Here is a 21760-nt window from a genome sequence, read left to right as displayed (position 1 = left end):
TACTATCTTTGTGCTGCAGAAGACGGCTACTCGCGCGATTTATAACCTAGGTCCTAAAGAATCATTAAGAGAAAAATTTAAAGAAATAAACATTTTGACTGTTGCTTCTCAATACATTTTCGATAATGTTTTATATGTTCATAAGCACATTGAGGAATTTTCTAGAAACTGTGACATTCATAATGTTAACACGAGGAACAAACATAAACTTGTTATGCCTACTACTCGGTTGGGTCGAGTTAGTAAGTCTTTTGTTGGGCGATATATATATATACAATATGATCCCAGAAAATGTACAAAACAAATGTGTTACGAAATTTAAAAGAATTGTTAAAAAACGTTTGTGTGGGAAAGGTTATTATAGCATAAACGATTTTCTTAATGACACCACGGACTGGGAATAAAGCGAACACCCTCAGGCTCTTTAATTATAAATGTTTATTGTACGATATTACATTGTAATCCATATTTTATATTAAAAAAAAAAGCCCGCTGAGTTTCTTGCGCCCATTCTTCTCAGGTCTGAGGCAGTCTCTTTTGAATGGGTGGTAGATTTTGACGTTCAATAAGTGATTTTAAATCCTATTTTGAATAAAAATATTTGAATTTGAATTTGAATTTGAATTTGAATTGTTTTGGAATAGTGTATTTGAAGTCGGTTGTTTTTTTGTTAAAATTTTTTTCATAATTATAAATATTATTATATTTATTTAAGGGTAATTAATTCGTATTTGATTTCTATTGTTTTTATTTTGTTTCATACGTTTTTCTGTTTTATATAATAAAGTCAAAGAAGATAGATACTAAATAAACGAACTTATCAGCTGATCAGCTCAAGGCCACTAATGAGATATTAGAGAAAAAATTAATAGCTTTAATTATAGGGTACCTACGGACTAAGTTTGACTTTTGTCGAAAATAAATTTCATTTTTGAAGTAAAACTTCTTTAGAATCGTTGTGATTTCAAACCGGATGCAACGGAAAAAACGACAGGTAAGAGACACAAATACAAAAATGTGTAGGATGAAGCCGGCAAATAATGAGACAGAAATATGCATAGTATTGAAGTGAAAACTTCTTTATCATCGTTGTGATTTGAAAGTCGATGTAACGAAAAAGTGACAGTAAAAAGAGCAGTCACATCAATTCATAATATTTAACATAGGAGATAATGAGATAGGAAGCATAATACAATGTTTTGGTACCAGGCGATCATAGTTAAAGAAGAGATTGTCTTAAATATGGCGCGAGTATACCTTAATATATTCTGATTCCAAGCGCACGACGTATTACTACATAGACACCAGGAGAACATATTATTATATATATTAGTGGTGGTAGGAATGTCTTTTATAGCGGTTGATTCATGTGTCATCCTAGCAACAGGTACTAGGAATTCATATGCAGGTTAGAGGTTCATGCACCATGCAGGTTTCACTTCTGACATATTTACTTTGTACGCACGTAATGTTTTTTTGTTCATAGGAAAGTTGTTACACCGTATAAATGATAAGAGATAATGTTAGTGCCTGATCACCTATTTACATACTTACTGTTTACATGTTAAATAGCGTTTATGAGTAAGGCTGTTAATACGTGCGTAATAACAAAAGAATGGCGACTTACTATCTTTGTGCAAAACAATGGTATTAAAATAAAAGTAGGTAACACGTAATTCAAAATTTTATACAATAATTAAAAATAAAGTAAAGGTAATTTTAAAGTTCAAAATGAAATAAAGTAAATAAAACCAGTGGGAGGCTCCTTTGCACAGGATGCCGGCTAGATTATGGGTACCACAGCCGCGCCTATCTCTGCCGTGAAGTAGTAATGTTTAAACATTACTGTGTATCGGTCTGAAGGGCGCCGTAGGTAGTAAAATTACTGGGAAAATGAGACTTAACCTCTATTGTCTCAAGGTGACGAGCGCAATTGTAGTGCCGCTCAGAAAATTTTGGTTTTTTCAAAAATCCTGAGCGGCACTGCATTGTAATGGGCAAGGCATATCAATTGCCATCAGCTGAACCTCCTACTCGTCTCGTCCCTTATATTCATAAAATAATATTTTTATAGCTTTTGTATTGGCTTTATTTAATAGATAATTTCATGCCAATACGGTTTAGAAACATAATTTTTGGCATACGAGCGCTACGACTGAACGAACGACACGGGAAATTAAAAAAAACTACCTTAGTTTCTGCAGTATATTCTAATACTGTTAATTTCTGTTATTAAAAGAACTTATAAAGACAGCAGCTGTTATTTTTACATCATAGGACCCTAAAAATATTATTTTATAAATAAAATACAACGTTATAATGTGGAAAACCATCCTAAAATTTAAATTAGTACATGTTGCTTAGACTTTTTTGATGTGTGTAGTAACAAACAACCAGTTTACGAAATTGAAGATCATAAAATTATGGAAAATAATAAATAAATTTAACACTGTACAATTGTAGACGTTATTACAATTTAGAAGGAAATTTCGTAATGTCTTCCTCTGTTACACGAAAACATATCTACATCATTAAATCTCAAGTTTTGGAGAGCAAACATTCTGTGCAGTTGTGTAGATACGTATACCAGTATTTGTCCTGGTGTTTGAGAGATGAAATTAAATTTTTAGAGCGTGTAGCACAGGGTGGTATGTGAAAATCAATTATTTTAAATAGTTCTGAGGATATAATTTCACTCGTACATATTTTTCTCAAAGTGACAGACTCAATTAAGCTGCCTCGCTGGCTCAATGAGGGAATATAAAATTGTTTTAAGAGATTCTTATCACAATATTCAACTTCAAAACACCATTCTTTTTAAGCGCCTTCAAAAAAGGAGGAGGTTCTCAATTCGTCGGCATGTTTTTTTATGTTTGTTACTTCAAAACTTACGACTGGGTGAACCGATTTTGATAATTCCTTTTTTTATTTGTAAGCTGGTGCTTCCCGTGTGGTCCCATTGTAATTTGGTCCAAATCTGATAGTGGCATCCATGAGAAAACCATAAAAGTCTTAAATTTGCTATAAGTATGTGGACGATAAATTTACGAATAACTAAATATAGCGCCAACCGATTTCGATGATTCTTTTTTGTTGGAAAGGATATACTTCAAAGCTGGTTTGGTGACAGTTTGGTTAGGTTTTGATTACGGAATCCATGACAAAGTAACGGAACTCTTCAATTCTTAGGACCAAATTAACGATACTCGGCTAAAATATGACGATCAATGGAACTCCTCAACGACTTACAGGGTGCGATCTGTTCCACACTATTCCAAAATAATACATATAATATGCACTAAAAAGTATTGAAAATGATTGCGTATTTTCATACAATCTAATTAATAAATCTAATTCTAGTTACGATTATTTTAATTCTTGGAGTCAGTGTCAGCCAAGATAGGTTTGTAACTGCATACATAGTTATAGGTGAGGTGTGCTTGAGATTAATTAATTGAATTAGATTAATTAATTAGATTGTGTAAAAATACGCAATTATTAAATCAGTAATGTTTAAGTAATGATATGTTAAGAGTCTCTTACGATTATGCCACCGTATTTCTTATAAGTTTGTTTTATAAAACCTTAGTATGTTCACGAGTTTTAATAGAAGAATTACAGTAGCCTTTCCTTATGTAGACCTTCTATCAGAGTGCAAATAGTCTGCTTAGATAGTCTGATAACCATATTTAATTTTGCATTGTTTGGGTTAACAGATAAATTGGTAATACAGTGCTTAAACTAAACCTAATGAATACAACTAAGAATATGCAAATCTTTTATATATATGTAACGATAATGGTCATTTTTTGAGGCTCTTTCACGCCTAAACCACTGATCGTATCGACATGAAACTACCACCATTCGATGCAAAATTTATCCTAGATGTTTTATTTTTTTATTGTATAAATTATTTCCTTTTAAAATTCGCACAGCGAAGCGGGCGGGAAAGGCTAGTTGATATATATATATCGCTGACAACACTCTCAAAACAATGATAATTTTGAAGCTTAGATAGTTTATACGTCTAGATAGAATCTCTTACTGTTAGACAACCGATAAAAACAGGCCAGGAAAATTAGTTTAGTGTGCGTGACCAGCAGCTACGTCTTACACTCGTGCGATTTGTATGATATGTGTGTTAGTGTGCGTGAATTGCTCAAAATAAAGGTTAGTTCTGAACTCTTTTTTTTCGACGTTTTCACAATTGTCATAGTCTATCTAGACGTATAAATGATCTATGTACTGAAGTTTTCCGAATACAGCCTTGCAAATAAACGCGGGAAACGTTATACGTCCGAATGTAAACATTTTGCATATTCTTGGTTTATTCACAAGTAATAATTTTATACCAAGTTTATTTGACAGGCCGAAATGATTTAATACCTACTAATAGCGCTTAAAGTTGACAAAAACTACTAAGAAACTTAAGAAAAACTATATAGTTTTATAAACTCCACCAGAGGAAATGAAAAAATACTTATTATCTTATATAAAGTTAAACAGTTTGAATTTTATATGAAAATTTATTCTATTACGAAATAATTATTGTATCTAAATATAATAATATTTTCTACACACTAAATGATTATTAAATAAAATTATAAACTGTTATACCCAATAATACTTAATTATAATTTAAATATTCGACCTACTTCAAAAGGAGGACAACTCAAATTTTATTCTCTGTTTTTTTTTCTCATATCTCCATTTTATCGACCAATGTACCATTCTAAAAAAGAATGTGTGAGTTATATATGGAACTCCTCGAATTTTATACTTTTATAGGCATATTAACTTGTCTGTCCAGTAAATATTGTTACAACTCAAAAACATCAAAAACAAATATTTTTTTCAAATTTGGAAGCCTTTATTGTGTTAAAATTTCCCGCCATTTAATTACCATACTTTTCGTTACGAATATCTCGAAATGCTCGAATCCAAACAGCACAAAGATAAGTAATACCTACTCACTGTGACCATATTTTAGTTATAATAATAATTATGCCTTCATTTAAAATCTTAATGAAGACGAGCTGGTTTTTCCATATCCTAATGTAACTTATTGAAACCTGTTTTCATGGTCAAAAGCATCTAATGCGAATATCATGCGAATGTGTTCTTTACCATTCTAATCGTAATCAATAACAAAAGATATATTACAATTAGATTAGAATATAAATTTGATACATTCACTTTATTTTTTTGGTTCTGTTCGTCCATCTGGACAGGCAAAGGGGTCAAAAGCCCATACAGCCAAGTCTTCATTTACATTCACTTTATTCGTTCTTTTAACCCGTTTAGATTTCGAAAACCAACCAACTGAAAAGAATTAAATTGCTTGGTATAATCCTGATATTTTTTTTTAATCGTGGCACGGTAAGCGCGTCATATTGCGCTATAAATAAATTCCACGCGGACAAAGTCGCTGGTAGATATTAGTCATGTATTCAAATCTTATATGTACCTCGTAGGCCATTCATCAGCCAAATTGGGGTAGTTTTGAAAAAGGAAAGATCCAAAGAACCTGGAACCGAAGAGCATGTTTGAAAAGAGTAATGAATGTAGAGAATGCGCGTGAGGTTTGTAAGGATAGAAGCAAGTGGCGTTGTGTTGTCTCTGCTTACCCCGACAGGAAAAAGTCGTGTGTGTGTATGTGTGTGTGCATTTATATCCATTAACAAAGCTTAAGGTTTTTAGCAGGCTACTGAAACTCTAAGAGACCCCGCAAACTGCAGACTTTCGATAGTTTGTTTAAGTTCGGCTGTTAAGTGGGCACACTGGCCCGACTAAACAGTTGGGTCTGTGATGAGTGCGCACACTAGACAACTATCGGCCGACAGTTTTAGGGACGATTCGCTATTAGTTTTAAATCGGATATTGATGAGTCTGGCCGACTAAGCAATCGGTGGTGTGCGCGCCTAGAATAGCGCTGTACTGATTTAACAGTCGGCCGATAGTTTGCTGACGGTTCAGTTTGAAGGCAATCGTGTAGCCCATCAAACTTTTTTGTCGGCCAATACCGAATCGTTACAATGTGCGCACTCTCATACATCTTCATACTGATTAAGAAACCAACCAAACTATCGGCCGATCAAAAGTCTGCAGTTTGCGGGGTCTCTAAGAAAAAAGCGATTGTATGAAACGTGCAGTCATTGATTGGTTGACAGATGACGGCTATAATCTTATAAAAATGAAGCTAGCAGAAATCCACTACGTTTTATGCAACTGTTCGCTTTCAATCTTAGTCGGATTTTATACTTTGCAGCCTTACTACTTCAAGCTTATGTCATTACTGCACGTTTCATACTAAACTAAATTTAAATTTTTACTCAGGCAGTCTCGCCTCTTATTACGTAGTATTTACATCATCTTTGGTTTTTAGAACTTTACCAAAACTGCTTTCGATTCAAACGAAATGCCACATTCTTATAGCGACCCAAAAACTGGACAAAGGCCTCCCCCAAAGATCGCCATGAAGATCGGTCCTGCGCGGCCCTCATCCAACCTATTCCGACGATCTTGACCAGACCGTCGGTCCATCTTGTAGGGGTCTACCAACACTACGTCTTCCGGTATATGGTCGCATTTCGAGAAAATGTAGCTGCAGGGTCCACTGGAACCAGCTTAATTTTGAGAATGAGAAAAAACGTCTGGAAACCTTTATTCTAGCTCGAATACATACACGTGTACTTTTATAACAATATGCGGATACACGAGGGGTTTGTTATATTTGCAGACACACACACACACATACACAAGTACCCTTTGCAGTATCGCGAGACGTGGGGTTATCGGTGAAATTAATGCAATAATACAGTAATTAATTACGTTTGTAATCATGAACATTGGCCATCAGCTAACCTACGTAACAATGCTCTTCCTGTTTCTAGATTATTTCCAGTAATTGTTATGACTACTTAGGTCAACTTGGGCAGGACTGAATTAAAAAAAAATGCGTATGTACAAAGTACACATGTCAGAAGTGAAACCTGCATTGTGCATGAACCTCTAAACTGCATATGAAGTCCTGGTACATGTTGCTAGGATGACACATGATTTCAACCGCTATGAAAGACACCCATATGGGTGTCTTTTTTTTTTCATAGCGGTATTATATAATAATACCGCTACTATTATATAATAATACCGCTACCATATTTATGTTCTCCTGGTGTCTATGCAGTTATAAGTCGTACGTATGTCATAAGAATATATTAAGGTATCTATCTACTCGCGTCATACATAAAAATAAAATAGTATGCATATTTCTGTCTCATTCTTTGCCGGCTTCATCCTACACATTTTTGTATTTGTGTCTCTTGCCTGTCGTTTTTTCCGTTGCATCCGGTTTGAAATCACAACGATTCTAAAGAAGTTTCACTTAAAAAATATCATTGACCAAAACATATATCATCAATGCTATTATAATAATAATAATAATAATAATATTAAAATTTATTGCCTTGAACTTAATTTAAGTACACAATATCAGCTTATTACCAACATACATTAAGATAAAAGGGAGTAGGCTCAGCTTATGCTGCTTGAAATAATATTTTCATGCAGCGCTGGTTTTCAGCCATTCCCATTATGACGACCTTCTTTGTGACCTTAAGGTGGATTATGTCTGGCAATCCTCAGTAATGTATTTTTATGTCCTTCATAAATATACCAACCACCAAGGCGATACATTGTCCCGGATTATTCATTTTTTTTTTTTTTTTTTTATGGAATAGGAGGACAAACGAGCGTACGGGTCACCTGGTGTTAAGTGATCACCGCCGCCCACACTCTCCTGCAACACCAGAGGAATCACAAGAGCGTTGCCGGCCTTTAAGGAAGGTGTACACGCTTTTCTTGAAGGTACCCATGTCGTATCGTCCCGGAAACACCGCACAAGGGAGCTCATTCCACAGCTTCGTGGTACGAGGAAGAAAGCTCCTTGAAAACCGCACTGTGGAGGACCGCCACACATCCAGATGGTGGAGATGATATCGTAACTTGTGGCGTGTCGTGCGAAGGTGAAATTCGGCGGCAGGAATCAGGTTGAACAGTTCTTCGGAACACTCCCCGTGATAAATGCGGTAGAAGACACACAATGAAGCGACGTCTCTACGCAACGCCAAGTGATCCAGCCGTTCACAGAGTACTGGGTCCCCGACAATTCGAGCTGCTCTGCGTTGCACGCGGTCAAATGGATCGAGCTGATACTGGGGTGCGCCAGACCAGAGATGACAGCAATACTCCATGTGAGGCCGGACCTGCGCTTTGTAGAGCACTAGAATGTGGGCCGGCTTGAAGTATTGCCGTGCTCTATTTATGACGCCCAGTTTCTTTGAAGCCAGTTTGGCTTTGCCCTCCAGATGGCCACGGAATTGGCAATTGCTCGAGATTTCGAGACCCAATATTCCGATACTAGGCGAGGCTTTAAGGGAAGTGTTCTCGAAGAGCGGTGATACGGCAAATGGGGTTTTTTTAGTGGTAAACGCGCAAACTTGAGTCTTCTGGGGGTTAAATTGGACAAGGTTCAACTTACCCCATTCCGCGACCTTCTCGAGAGAGGACTCGATAGAAGACACAAGTTTCTGCCGGCACTGGTCGACGTTTTCCCGAGAGAGACCTGCATGGCCCGTGTATACGGCATCACCAGTGCTGTCGTCTGCATAGCAATGCATGTTGGCGGTGTCCAACATATCATTGATATGCAGAAGAAACAGCGTGGGAGATAGCACACAGCCTTGGGGCACTCCAGCGTTCACGGGTTTGGGATTCGAGCAATAACCGTCGATAAAGACCTGTATACTGCGCCCAGTGAGGAAGCTGGAGGTCCACTTGCATAAGCTCTCGGGAAACCCAAATGATGGAAGTTTTGCGAGGAGCGCCTTGTGCCATACACGATCAAAGGCCTTCGCTATATCCAGACCAACTGCCAGGCCTTCCCCCTTGGTTTCAATAGCCGCCGCCCATCTATGTGTTAGGTATACCAGAAGATCGCCAGTCGACCGACCATGGCGAAAGCCGTACTGCCGGTCGTTGATCAACTGGTGACCCTCAAGGTATACCAAGAGCTGGCGGTTAATTATGCTCTCCATGATTTTGGAGAGTAGGGAGGTAATAGCAATAGGCCTGTAGTTTGCCGGATCCGAACTGTCTCCTTTTTTTGGGATCGGATGGACAAGGGCTGACTTCCATGAATCAGGGACTACGCCTTTTGAATAAGAGTGCCGGAATAAACGCGTTAGCACCGGCGTCAACTCAGGGGCACACGTTCTAAGCACGATTGGAGAAATGCCATCCGGCCCGCTCGACTTCCTGACGTCCAACGAAAACAGAGCTCGCCTAACAGTTTTCTGTCGGAACGGTCATTCTATTTCCTTCAAATAGAATCAATAATCCGGCTCGAAGGACCATTAAATGTCGTAAAAATTATGCAGAAACTCAAGAGCTAAGACTTCACCAGTATGTGAACGCCGAGGGTATCCAACTCCTCGACAACACGAAACTAGTGAAAAGACTCAAAAGAACTTAATCTTTTGAGTTAGTGAATCTGTAATGTTATATACCTACTGCAGTTAATATTGAAACTAGAATGTACTAAGTGTAAGGAACACAAGAACATAGTGTCTTCCTCTTAAGGTGAAGAGTAAGCAGAAAACACGCAAACATGGTGTTTTTAGACAAGTTTTGTGATGAAAGTATAGCATTTCGAGCTATGAACACTACTTAATCCTGTTACACATATCCTTAAGTCGTATTTGTAGGTTGCTAATGCTTGCTGTTGGTTATAGTTAAAACTGCCGAGCCTTTTTGAACTACCACTTTCCTTTGAAGTTAAACAAGTTTTTTGGCATGGCGTGACGCATTCTTTTGGTACTTCTCTTAGAAAAGTTATTCTTATAGCTTGTACTTTTTTGTGTAGGTTCATTTATTCAGATTAGTAGTGAAAAACGAGGATTGTAAGCATTTAAACTGTTTTCCACCCAAGAATTTTGAAAATATTGGCTTAATTACATATGATGGCCGGCAGCCGTGAACTCATATCGCTCAAGGTCGCTGGCAATTAGTGTCGCCTTAATAGAGACAATAGTGCTGATCTTCTCAGGTCTGAGGCATTCTCTTTTGAATGGTGGTAGTTTTTGACGTTCAATAAGTGATTTTAAATCCTATTTTGAATAGAAATAATTTGAATTAGAATAAATAAGTATGTATTCTCGTTTATTTGCACAACTGGTTACTTAGTAAATGGTATTAGTAATTAAATATCTAACACACAAGTGTTGTATTATGTTAGATATAATTTATTATTCATATAATAATTTAAGCAAGCATTACACAATTTAAAGGGCCTTATAATTTGTGTAAAAGTGTGTCAATACTATATTATCTATAACACGTCTACAACTTTACATTCCACAATTAGAGCGCTTTTGCACTACGTCCGATCAGTGTCCGTGAAAACACAGTCCGGAGCAGTCGTAGAACTATTTATACAGTTGACGGAAATAAATCGGATGACGGAAGCCGGATCTAGTGCGTAAACTATCATAGAAATGGTTCTACGGTGTAGGACCGTATTTTGACGGGTACGGACCGGATTCGGATCGGACGTAGTACGAAAGCGCTCTTAATCTTAATCCTATCTTAATATATACAGGGTGTCCTAAAGTTATGGGACAGCACCTAAAATATCGTAGATAGGGTATTTTACTGAAAGAAGACTTTATGTTATATTAAAAAGGTAGTAATAGTGCATTCAAAGATTTTCTTAAAATTACTTGCCTTACATCTGGGACTCGAACCGACTTAAATGTAAAAAAAAAACCCTAATTTTATGATGCCAATCGAAAGAATGGCTAAAAACTAATATCTCTTCCTAAGTAACATAGTATTTTAAAAGAAAGGAGCAAAGTAAAATATTTGAGTCCAATTTCAAGAAATTTATTTAGTGCCGACTACGACGTTCGAAAAGTAGAGATATTATCATTCCATAGATAGCATTGATTATTCGTACATAAGTACCCACTTCATAATTAAAATAATTAAGAGCATAGTTTTTTTTAGTTTAAAAGCGATACTAAAATGTGGGCGAGTTACAAACAGAATTATGCCGTCACCTATCGAGTATTCACCATAAAATGATAAGAAAATCAAAAGGCAGCGGACTCATTAAAAGATTGGCGATTTGCGTAAGACTGGCGGGATCACATTTTGAGCATTTAATTAATTAATTTGCAAAAAAATACCCACTTAATTGACTACTTTCTCATATCTACATATCATAAAAGTAGGGGTGTTTTTTTAAATTTAAGTCGGTTCGATTCCCAGGCGAGGCAAGTAATTTTTAGAAAATCTTTGAATGCAATATACTAATATACTAACTTTTAAAAATAACATAGTCTTCTTTCAGTAAAATACCCTATCTACGACATTTAAGGTACATTCCCTTCATGTCCCATAACTTTGGGACAACCTGTATATAAATTACGTGACACGTTGTTTATCAGCGATGGACTCCTGAACTAATGAACGGATTTTAATGAATTAATTACTTCTTAGAGTGCAGTTTAATCAAACTTGAGAGATAAGATAGTTTTTATTTCCAATATTTGCTTTGTAAGGACATATTTTTTTAGAGAATTTATTGATGCACGACTTGACAGTTCTGCTGTGGAACAATTTCATTATAACAACAGGGAGCATATTTTACGAAATAATCCTAGATATTATTGACATATTCATAAAAATCAGTATTTTATTTATTACTAGCCGACCCGACAGACGTTGTTCTGTAAATAATAAATAAAATAGTGTTTTTATATGATTTTGTCAATAATCAAAAATTACTTCGTAAAATATGCACCCTGCTGTCGTAATGAAATTGTTTCACAGCAGAACTGTCAAACCGTGCAGCAATAAATTATCTTATAGAAATTATCTATGGACACATCAAAGGAAAAACAAATTTGTTGTTTTTATTTAATTTAGCAGCATTTTTCTATTTATTCACCTTTTAAACCTTCTCTGGACTTCCACTAATAATTCAAGACCAAAATTAGCCAAATCGGTCCAGCCGTTCTCGAGTTTTAGCGAGACTAACGAACAGCAATTCATTTTTATATATGTAGATAGATAGATAGATGTACAGAACAACGTCTCTCGGGTCAGCTAGTTTATAAAATATAATATTCAAAAGTCTTCCGTGGTCATGATAGCGTAAACTTAAAAAAAAAACAAAAATCTTATAACACGGCATTGTGTTAAATTTATTAACTTCGTGCTTATTAAATCTTGAATAAAAACTTACTAAGCAAATTAAACCACGTTTATTGTCAGAATAGATTCAAGTAGTATGCAATTACAAGATTCACGAACTTAACTTTAATTTTTTGAGTCCGAATAAAAACTTATATCTACCAGACTTCTTCTACGCTCCTTCGAAAAAAAATCACTCTAAGATGAGGAAGCGGCTTGAGCCAATAACTCTTCAATATGATTTTGCGGTTAATTAATGATATCATCTATTTATGATTACAACATATTATGTTCGTTTATCATTAAAGGTAAAGTAAAAATTATTACAGGAACTGTGTGTAAGTGTGTTATATCTGGCTGTAAAAAAGGAAATTAAAAACAATTTTAATGTTTTAATTAAACAGCCAGTTTTCGCAGCAATAACACTAGTAATTAGATAAATTATTGTATATTTATTTATCTATTTATGCTTTCAATTTTTGTTTAAATTTTGTCATTCTTATTATTATTTTTTTTTATGGAAAAGGAGGACACACGAGTGTACGGGTCACTCGTGTTAAGTGATCACCACCATCCGCATTTTCTTGCAACACCAGAGGAATTACAGGAGCGATGATGGCCTTTAAGGAAGGGGTTTTTTGAAGGTACCCATGTCGTATCGTCCCGGAAACACCACCCAAGGAAGCTCATTCCACAGCTTGGTTGTAAGCGGAAGTGAGTACCTTGAAAGGCACACATCCAGATGGTGGGGATTATTATTATATTAATAATAAGCTCTTATAGGTATTGCAACGAGATGTGACGTTGCTATAAGCTAGATCTTTATTCCATCCACAAAAACCCTGTTATCAATTCCATCTAAACCGTTAGAGGTGATTTAGAGATACCCAAAATATATACGAGAATTTCTCGACAATTTATGATCTAAGCAAGACGTGTTCAAATTAACATAAAAGTAACAAAACGGATTGGCAATAAGTTGATTTAAGAGTACTGGTTCTTCTCTTTTTTATTTATTTAATAAAACCTGTATACAAAGTTTAAGAAATGTGAATCCTACTCACCAATTATTACTTTTCATAGGGAGACAGCACTCTTATTTAAAAAAAGGAATTGCGTGCTGAGCCACGATGCTATTGAAACTATGATTCATAAAACAACATTAATATCAGCTTAATAACCAAAATAATAAAAACTATTGCTTTATTTTGTTTATTAGTGTGATAAAAACCTTGGTTAGGGGTGTGGGGTTCGAACCTACCCTCCCTCTCGGGAACCAGAGCGTTAATCTAACGCCTAAGACCGCCGATCGTAATGCGACATGCGATAAATGGGCTAAAAAATTTGAGGCGATGTAATAAAAGTTTCACATTGAAAAAAAAACGTTTAAAGGCTCACACCAGCTACCTCTAAGTTCATCAAAATGTCCTTTTATAACTTAAGAAGAGCTTAAACGATCCTGATGCACATTGCTATGTAGTAAACTCATGTGATTCAAATTCAAAATAAGATTCAAAATCACTCATTGGACGTTAAAAACTACCACCTATTCGAAATAGTATGTCCTGTATGACCTAAAAAGAACGAGCGCAAGAAACATAATATCTAATCATATACACATTTGTTTTGTACATTTTCTGGAATCATATTGTAGAAGCATATACATCGCCCAACAAAAGACTTATTAACTCGACCCAACCGAGTAGTAGGCATACCAAGTTTATGTTTGTTCCTCGTGTTAACATTAAGTATGTCACAGTTTCTAGAAAATTCTTCAATGTGCTTATGAACATACAGAACATTATCAAAAATTTATTGAGAAGCAACAGTCAAAATGTTTATTTCTTGAAATTTTTCTCTTAATGATTCTTTAGGACCTAGGTTATAAATCGCGCGAATAGCCCTCTTCTGGAGCACAAAGATGGTATTAATATCAGCCGCACTGCCCCATAACAAATAATTAAATTAAATTTCATTTCATTTCAAGGATATAAAAATACTAGACCAAAGTAATGAAAATATTCACATCGTTGCTAGAAACGTGTTTCCAAATGAGCAGCTCAGACCGAACCCAAGAGGTAGCGGGTTCGAGTCTCGCATCGTTCATAAATTTTGGTTACAAATTTAATTTGCATAATATTATATTTAACAAGAATAGAAATGATACTTATAATTTGTCGGTTCGGGGGAATATCCGAATGCCTGGACTTTTAAAAAATAGCGCACGTTACTGTAGCGCATGAGAATTAATTTAATTTTCCCTTTTAAAGAAGCCTAATTTATAAGGGTTTGTACTTTTAAATAAGAAAATGAATAATAACTCTTTTCAATAAATAATATAAGTTTTAGATTGTTATTTGCTTAGATCATTTAAACGTGATTGAGGTTGACTGTTAGCCCCTTTTTTAAACAATGTGCGTGCACTAACATAAAGTTACATAAAAATCGCGTGTGTAAAGCGTAGCTTGTCATGCACACTAAAGTAAAAAACCTGGCCTGTTTTCATCAGTTCTACAAAGAGGCTGTATCGAGGATATAGAGGTATAAATTATGTAAGGTTGTTTTATTGAAACTCACATATAGGGTGAATACCCTAATATAGAATCTATACTATAGTAATATGGATTCCGAAATTAAGACTACCATATTGAAATGGAGATTAAGGATTGATTGACTAATAGCTTAAATCTGTAATCATACCCCCTTATTCATAATAGTCTGCTAACTTAAAGCATTGCTAATTCTCACTCTGTCTTTTTCTATTGACCTTAGTCAAAATCCTAAGCGGCTGTTTAAAGTTAGCGGACCATTATGAATAAGGGGGTAAATCATTATAACTTAAATTAAGGATTGGTCTCCGCTGCGCTCCAAATCCGCAGGAGTAGTCGCAAAGTTCGGAAACGTGTGACGTTAACGTGCCACATGTTCCGTTAAACTTTGCTAATAATTAAAGGCATAAAAGGCATTTATTTTCTCAAAATTGATTCCTTTAGATTTCTTTTTGATGTCATTTCTTATACTACTAGATACTACTACCGCTTCGGCAACAAATGGCGCTCTGAGAGAGAAGATGCGGCGCAAGAAACTCTCCGAGCATTCCTTTTTTTTGCGCTCTTTTTTTAAATAAAAATATACAATATTGTACAGTCATTTCTATCGCTATAAAATAATCACAATCTAGTCCCAGGCTGTCCGATCATTTAGATATTCAGCAGTGGAGTAATAGGATTTACGACAGAGCCATTTTTTTATAAAACATTTACATTTATTTATAGATAATGCCTGAACAGTGGCTGGGACTTTATTGTAGAAGTGTATACATTTACCTACCCTTAAAGCTATTGTGTATCTTATGAAGCCTACTAGAATTAGTTACAAGCAATCCCTTATTTCTAGTGTTATAATAATGAAAATCACTATTAAGAGCAAAAAGGTGACGATTTTTGTGAACATATATTAAATTTTCATAAATGTACTGACAATGAACAGTCATAATATTTATTTCTTTAAATTTTTCTTTGAGAGACTGTCTATAACCAAGCTGATATATAGCACGAACAGCTCTCTTTTGCAGTGCAAACACTATATCAATGTCAGCAGCATGACCCCATAGTAATATACCGTACGTCATGAATTGAAACTAAAATGCAGGGCTGCTTAGTAAAACATTGTAAAAATAATACTAAAAGAAATAAGAAAGACACTGGGATCACATATCATCAGTAAGTATTTTGTATTTTATTAATTTCAAAATTTGAAGATTCTATTGAGTGTCAAGATGCCACGCACACAAGCATCTAATAGTTGCCGTAATAAAAAAAGCTATTGTTAACAGGTTGTGCGGTATCTATTTGGAGCGCAGCGGAGATCAATCCTTAATCTAATATTTATAATATAGTAAAAATTGATCATGGAAACCGTGGCCATATGTGATAAAAATCGTATCAAAGGTCAGATTACCGCGTAAACTAAATTTACGCTAAGTCACTGGCCTCTTGCATACTGTCAATTTATTTTATTTATTTATTTATTTATGCATAAAAACAAAGTAATTAAAATTTTACTTAATTATTGCTTATTAATACTTATTTTAACTTTAATACTATACTATTTTTACTATTTCATTGTCACTAACAGTAAAGAAGATCGCGCCCGTATTTTAAATACTAGTACTTCAAAAAACATTCCTAATATTATGTGCGAATTTAGTTGTCTTTTTAATAGTAATCTCTTATATTATTTTACTAGCGAACCCCACAGACGTTGTTCTGTTATAAAAAAAATCCCTTGCGGGTGGAATTTCATTAAATTCTTAGCTGATCTCTATTCGGCGAAAGGAATATATCTACCAAATTTCAAGTCTCTACGGCTTATGGTTCCAGAGATATCGTGATGAGTGAAATATACGTGGAAATCTCTTATGTAAATTATTATGCAGTAAAGATGAAATATTTAATAATAAAAAAAAAACTTTTTAGTAAATTAAACGGAAAATCAATATAATTTCGAATTGTCCCTACAACCCTTCATTAAATGTAAACTTTGTAAAATTATTTTTCCTAATAAGTAATGTAAAAATTTCGTTAATTATACTTGTATAATTAATATTAAGAATGGAAACCCAAATTTAATTGTCCATAATGCAATAAATATGAAATCTTTCATGTATATTAAATAAACAAAACTTTTTCGTAAATTTAACAAAAAAATCAATACTGCAAATCTTTCGAAAGCTTCAGGTAATGCTTATAAAATTATTTTTTCTAATAAGTAATGTAAAAAGTTTATTAATTACTTAAAAAATAATTATATATATATATATGTTAGACGCGATCAGATATTTAATTTAATAAATATTAAATTGAACCCTTACAAGAGTAAATGAAAATGTATATAATACTTACATTAAAAAAATATATAATGCCACTTCCAACCTCGTATCAATACCACACTCAACGCGTGGCGTTGCTCCGAGAATCACCACACAACTGTTTGTATAAACCCATTGCCTGAATATAACACAAGCTATTTCTTTTTATCTGTATGTTATATTACATCCTCATTCCATTTGCTTCCCTTGCAAAACAAAAATAATTACAAATAGATCTAATGATTTTGTTTACAGCCATTAGAAAAGACTTTTAGGGAGTCTAATGATGAGAATGTACCTGACGTGTTTGTCACGCGAACGATTTGCTAAGCTCTGAACAATTTGTTATCTTTTAAAGTGATATCCAAAATGATACCAAATTTATGAACGATGCGGGACTCGAATTGGTTACAAAATTAATTTGCATAATTAATCCCAGGCCCTCAGTCCTGGGATTAATTATATCACTTTAAAAACAACAAATTGTTTATATTTGAAAGACATCTCAAGTCAATTTCCTGTTATGCAATTATTTTAACACTAAAAATAAGGGATTGCTTGTAACTAATTCTAGTAGGCTTCATAAGATACATATTAGTTTTATAATAAAGTCTCAGCCACTGTTTTATTAAAAAATGGCTCTGTCGTAAATCCTACTACTCCACAGCTGAATACGAGGATAGTAAGTGATCCGACAGCCTGGAACTAGATTATGATTATTTTATAGCAATAACAATGACAGTATAATATTGTATATTTGATTAAAAAGAGCTCAAAAAAAATGCTGGGAGAGTTTCTTGCGCCGCTTCTTCTCTCTCAGAGAGCCATTTGTTTCCGAAGCAGTAGTACTATCTTGTATATTAGAAATGACTAAAGGAATCAAGTTTGAAAATATAAATGCCTTTTATTGGGGTTGAGCAGGTTATAAACTGTAAATTAAATCCTGTAGATTTACGAATTTTGTGTCACTCGAACGGTTGGCTCAGTTGGTTTAAGAGCGCTTCGTTCATAAATTTTGGTATAAATTAACTTTGTATATCTTAGACTTAGTACTTGTCACCTGATGTTAAGTGATCATCGATGCGCAAAAACTCCTCCCACACCAGACGAGTCAAAGAGAGCGTATCCGGCCTTTTATGAAGTTGTAAACACTTTTTGAAGGTCAAATTCAAACTCAAATATTTTTATTCATAATAGGATGTGACATCACTTATTGAAAGTCAAAAATTACCAGCCATTCCAAAACGAATGCCTCAGACCTGAGAAGAATGGGCACAACAAACTCAGTCGGCTTATTTTCATCAAAAATATGTTAACAAAGTAATATTTTATAATTAAACTTATTATTTAATAGCCCGAGGGCGGTCTCCCCATTTACAATCTGTGGCATCATTAAGAAAGTCATGTATGTTGTAGTAACCTTTACCACACAAACGTTTTTTAACAATTCTTTTGAATATCGTAATACTTTTGTTTTGAACATTTTCTGGGATCTTGTTAAAGTATATACATCGCCCCACAAAAGACTTACTAAGTCGACTTAGCCGAGTAGTAGGCATCATAAGTTTATGTCTGTTCCTGGTGTTAACATTATGGTTATGACAGTTTCTAGCAAACTCACTTATGTACTTATGAACATACATTACATTATCAATAATATACTGTCGTATCGTCCGGTACACGCCCCGCGAGATAGCTCATACCACAGTTTTGCTGTATGTGACAGAAACTTCCTTGAAAATCGTATTATGGATGAACATAAAAATCTCAAAATAGTAGAGAGTGCAGTAGAAGCCTCAATCCGCCTGAACATAAACTGTTAATAAATCTATACTAATATATAAAGCTGCAGTGTTTGTTTGTTTGTTTGAACGCGCTAATCTCTGGTACTACTGGTCCGATTTGAATGATTCTTTCAGTGTTGGGTAGTCCATTTATCGAGGAAGGCTATAGGCTATGTTTTTTTTTTCAAAATTAGGGATCCGTAATAAAATTGCTATTTTGTAACACAAGGTGTAAAATCGAAAACCTATTTTTGCGTGCGCTGCAAAAACTATTGACAATAGAACAAAATGATGTACAGGCTATAATATAGGCAATATTTTATTACTTATAAAACTATCGCGTGAATTATACTTTATATGGCTAAACAACGTTTGCCGTGTCAGCTAGTAAAGGTATAATGCGAGAAATTATCTATTTAAACAAAAAACTTAACAATATGGTATATTAAATTTAACACAAAACTTGTCAATTTCTCTTATGAAGATAAACTTAAATATTTTAAACTTGATCCTCTATGCTTTCGTCGTGTGCTGCTTGACACAATGCTACTTCATAAAATAGTTAATAATCAAACTGATACTTCATAATTACCAAAAATAAATTTCAATTGTAAAATCCCTAAACGTACAGTTTGTACCAACAACATATTTAAAGATAGTCGTAGCCGTACTAACCTAGCATATTAATCGTATTTGTCGCCAATTTAATACAGTTTCTCAAAATAATCAGCAACTCAATTTATTTAATTCCACATCAACCTGCTTTCATCATAATGTCATTGATTCCTGCGTAAGGGAGCTAATTTGTAGAAATTACTATTATTTTTGTTACACTACCTTAAATAATCTGTATGTCTCTAGATCTTTTGTACATGCCAGTTATTGATATTTTTGCTATGTGTCTTTTCGTTTTAAGTCTCCTTCTTGATATTTTTACATTTGTGCATAAATATTGTTGGTTTGTCGTATAAAGTAAAATAAAATAAAAATTATGAATTAAATTATTAAGAGTTTCGTAAGACATCGTTAGTTTATTTATTAATACGGCTTTATTTTTAATTTACCGTGGGTACCGAATAGTTTCGGACAATTCGGAGGTCCTTCGTCAGGGTGAGTGTAGTAGGTTCGCGTCTCCTACTGCGGACTTGTGCTCGTAGTGCGCGGCTGGACAGGACAGGGGGCGCGGGGTGCGCCGGTGATTACGAGCACGGTATCACTGAAGCTTTGTCACTATTGGTGTCCACGGGTCCACAAAAAGTAGTGGACATTGTTAGTACAAGGACCTCCGAATGGTCCGAAACTAGTCGGCACCCACACCGATCCCTCAACTTCATCTTAGGGAAGGTAGCAACCCGCCCTACGATGCTACCACGAGTAGTACAATGAGTTTTATAAATAACATTTTCTGACTTAAATTTATTTTAATTTGATTTAATATCCGAAACTCCGAGGGAGTTTCCCTGCGAGATTGAATCAGAAATGAGGAGATCCGTAGGAGAACCTAAGTCCAAATGATTGCAAAACTGAAGTGGCAATGGGCAGGGCACATAGTTCGACGGGCAGATGGCCGTTGGGGCAGTTAAGTTCTCGAATGGCGACCATGTACCGGAAGACGCAGTGTTGGTAAGCCACTCACAAGATGGACCGATGATCTGTTTAAGATCGCCAGAATACGTTGGATATGGGCAGCGCAGAACTGATCGTCGTGGCAATCTTTGGGGGAGGCCTTTGTCCAGCAGTGGACGTCTACCGATGATAATGATAATAGAAATAAAAAACATCCTTATCAGTAGCACATTTAAGAGGAGATTAACCATTATAATATAAATACCAATTTAAAAGCTTTAGTTAATCAATAACATTAGTTTAACATTATTGAGCTTCGATGTTATCTGTCATTAGTTAATGATGGTTAGGGACCACAAACAATTCTTATTGGTGTTGTTGTAAAACTCTAACGGCCTTACAAATAAACTTGGTATAAAGTTATAACTGATGATAAACAAAGAAAATGCAAAATGTTTACATTATCTTTGACAACACTGTCAATACAATGATAATTCTGAAATTTTCCGAATGACAAGCTGCCTTGCAAATAAACGCAGGAAACGTTATACGTCCGAACAAACCATTCATAAGCAAAATGTCTATTGTAAACATTTTACATATTCTTGGTTTATGCTTAGTTATAACTTTATGCCAATTTTATTTGTTAGGACGTTAAACTTCTCTAAACAAAACTAAAAAAGAATATTCCTACCTCAAGAAAATTTCAATTCTATAAATACTATATGTGGCAACGGCCCCTTGTCAATTAAATCTCTTCTATACTTTTTGCGTATTGACCGGACATACATACAAACAAACCGTTAAACATACAAAAATCTTTGTTCAAAAAGATTAATGAGTTATTTTTCAATTATTATATAGAATGAAATGTTACTCATGCTATTAATTTACCAGTGGGAGGCTTTTTTGCACAGACGCAGCTACAAACGTAAAATGGCACGAAAACTATATTTTTTAAGGAATTTTGTTTTATTACGAGGTACGCACACACAGAAGAGTTTTCATGCGTGCGTAATTAAGTACAATAAACACTTTTTTTTTAAAAAGTGTCTGCCTTTTGAACTTTTTGATAATTTCAGTTATTTATGACGTTTTTTTCCCTCTAATTGTTTAACGGCAGTTACCAATATTCAGTCAATCTCTTACTTGATATAAATCGTAACTATTGTTGCCTTTCTGTCCCAATAAACTTATCGACGGTAACTCACCATCCGTACACGCTGTCTGTCAATGGGACGACGTACCAGCGATAGAAGTTTGTATGGAAATTTCAATTCACGCG

At 34.7% G+C, this 21760-nt stretch overlaps 2 protein-coding genes across 4 annotated transcripts in view; both read right to left on the bottom strand.

The window, feature by feature from the left end:
* The window catches only part of LOC126975609 (solute carrier organic anion transporter family member 1B1-like), a 49650-nt gene extending 32415 nt beyond the window's left edge, over positions 1-17235 (bottom strand). For both annotated transcript variants that reach the window (XM_050823576.1, XM_050823579.1), the window contains exon 1: positions 17160-17235. The gene's annotated coding sequence lies outside the window, so the exon portion shown is untranslated. The remainder of the gene's footprint in view (positions 1-17159) is intronic.
* The window catches only part of LOC126975623 (glutamate-gated chloride channel), a 144646-nt gene that overhangs the window by 9128 nt on the left and 113758 nt on the right, over positions 1-21760 (bottom strand). The window contains exon 10 of one of the 2 annotated variants that reach the window (XM_050823623.1): positions 8293-8552. The exons of the other annotated variant lie outside the window; for it this stretch is intronic. Coding sequence (XP_050679580.1) covers positions 8531-8552 — 22 coding nt within the window. The 3' untranslated portion in view covers positions 8293-8530. Of the gene's footprint in view, positions 1-8292; positions 8553-21760 lie in introns of those variants that run through there. 2 annotated transcript variants of the gene reach the window in all.

Source organism: Leptidea sinapis, chromosome 36, assembly GCF_905404315.1.
Source record: "Leptidea sinapis chromosome 36, ilLepSina1.1, whole genome shotgun sequence".
Classification (NCBI taxonomy): Eukaryota; Metazoa; Arthropoda; class Insecta; order Lepidoptera; family Pieridae; genus Leptidea; species Leptidea sinapis.
The sequence above is the reverse complement of the archived record's forward strand: the minus strand, read 5'-3'. Positions and strand labels throughout refer to the sequence as shown.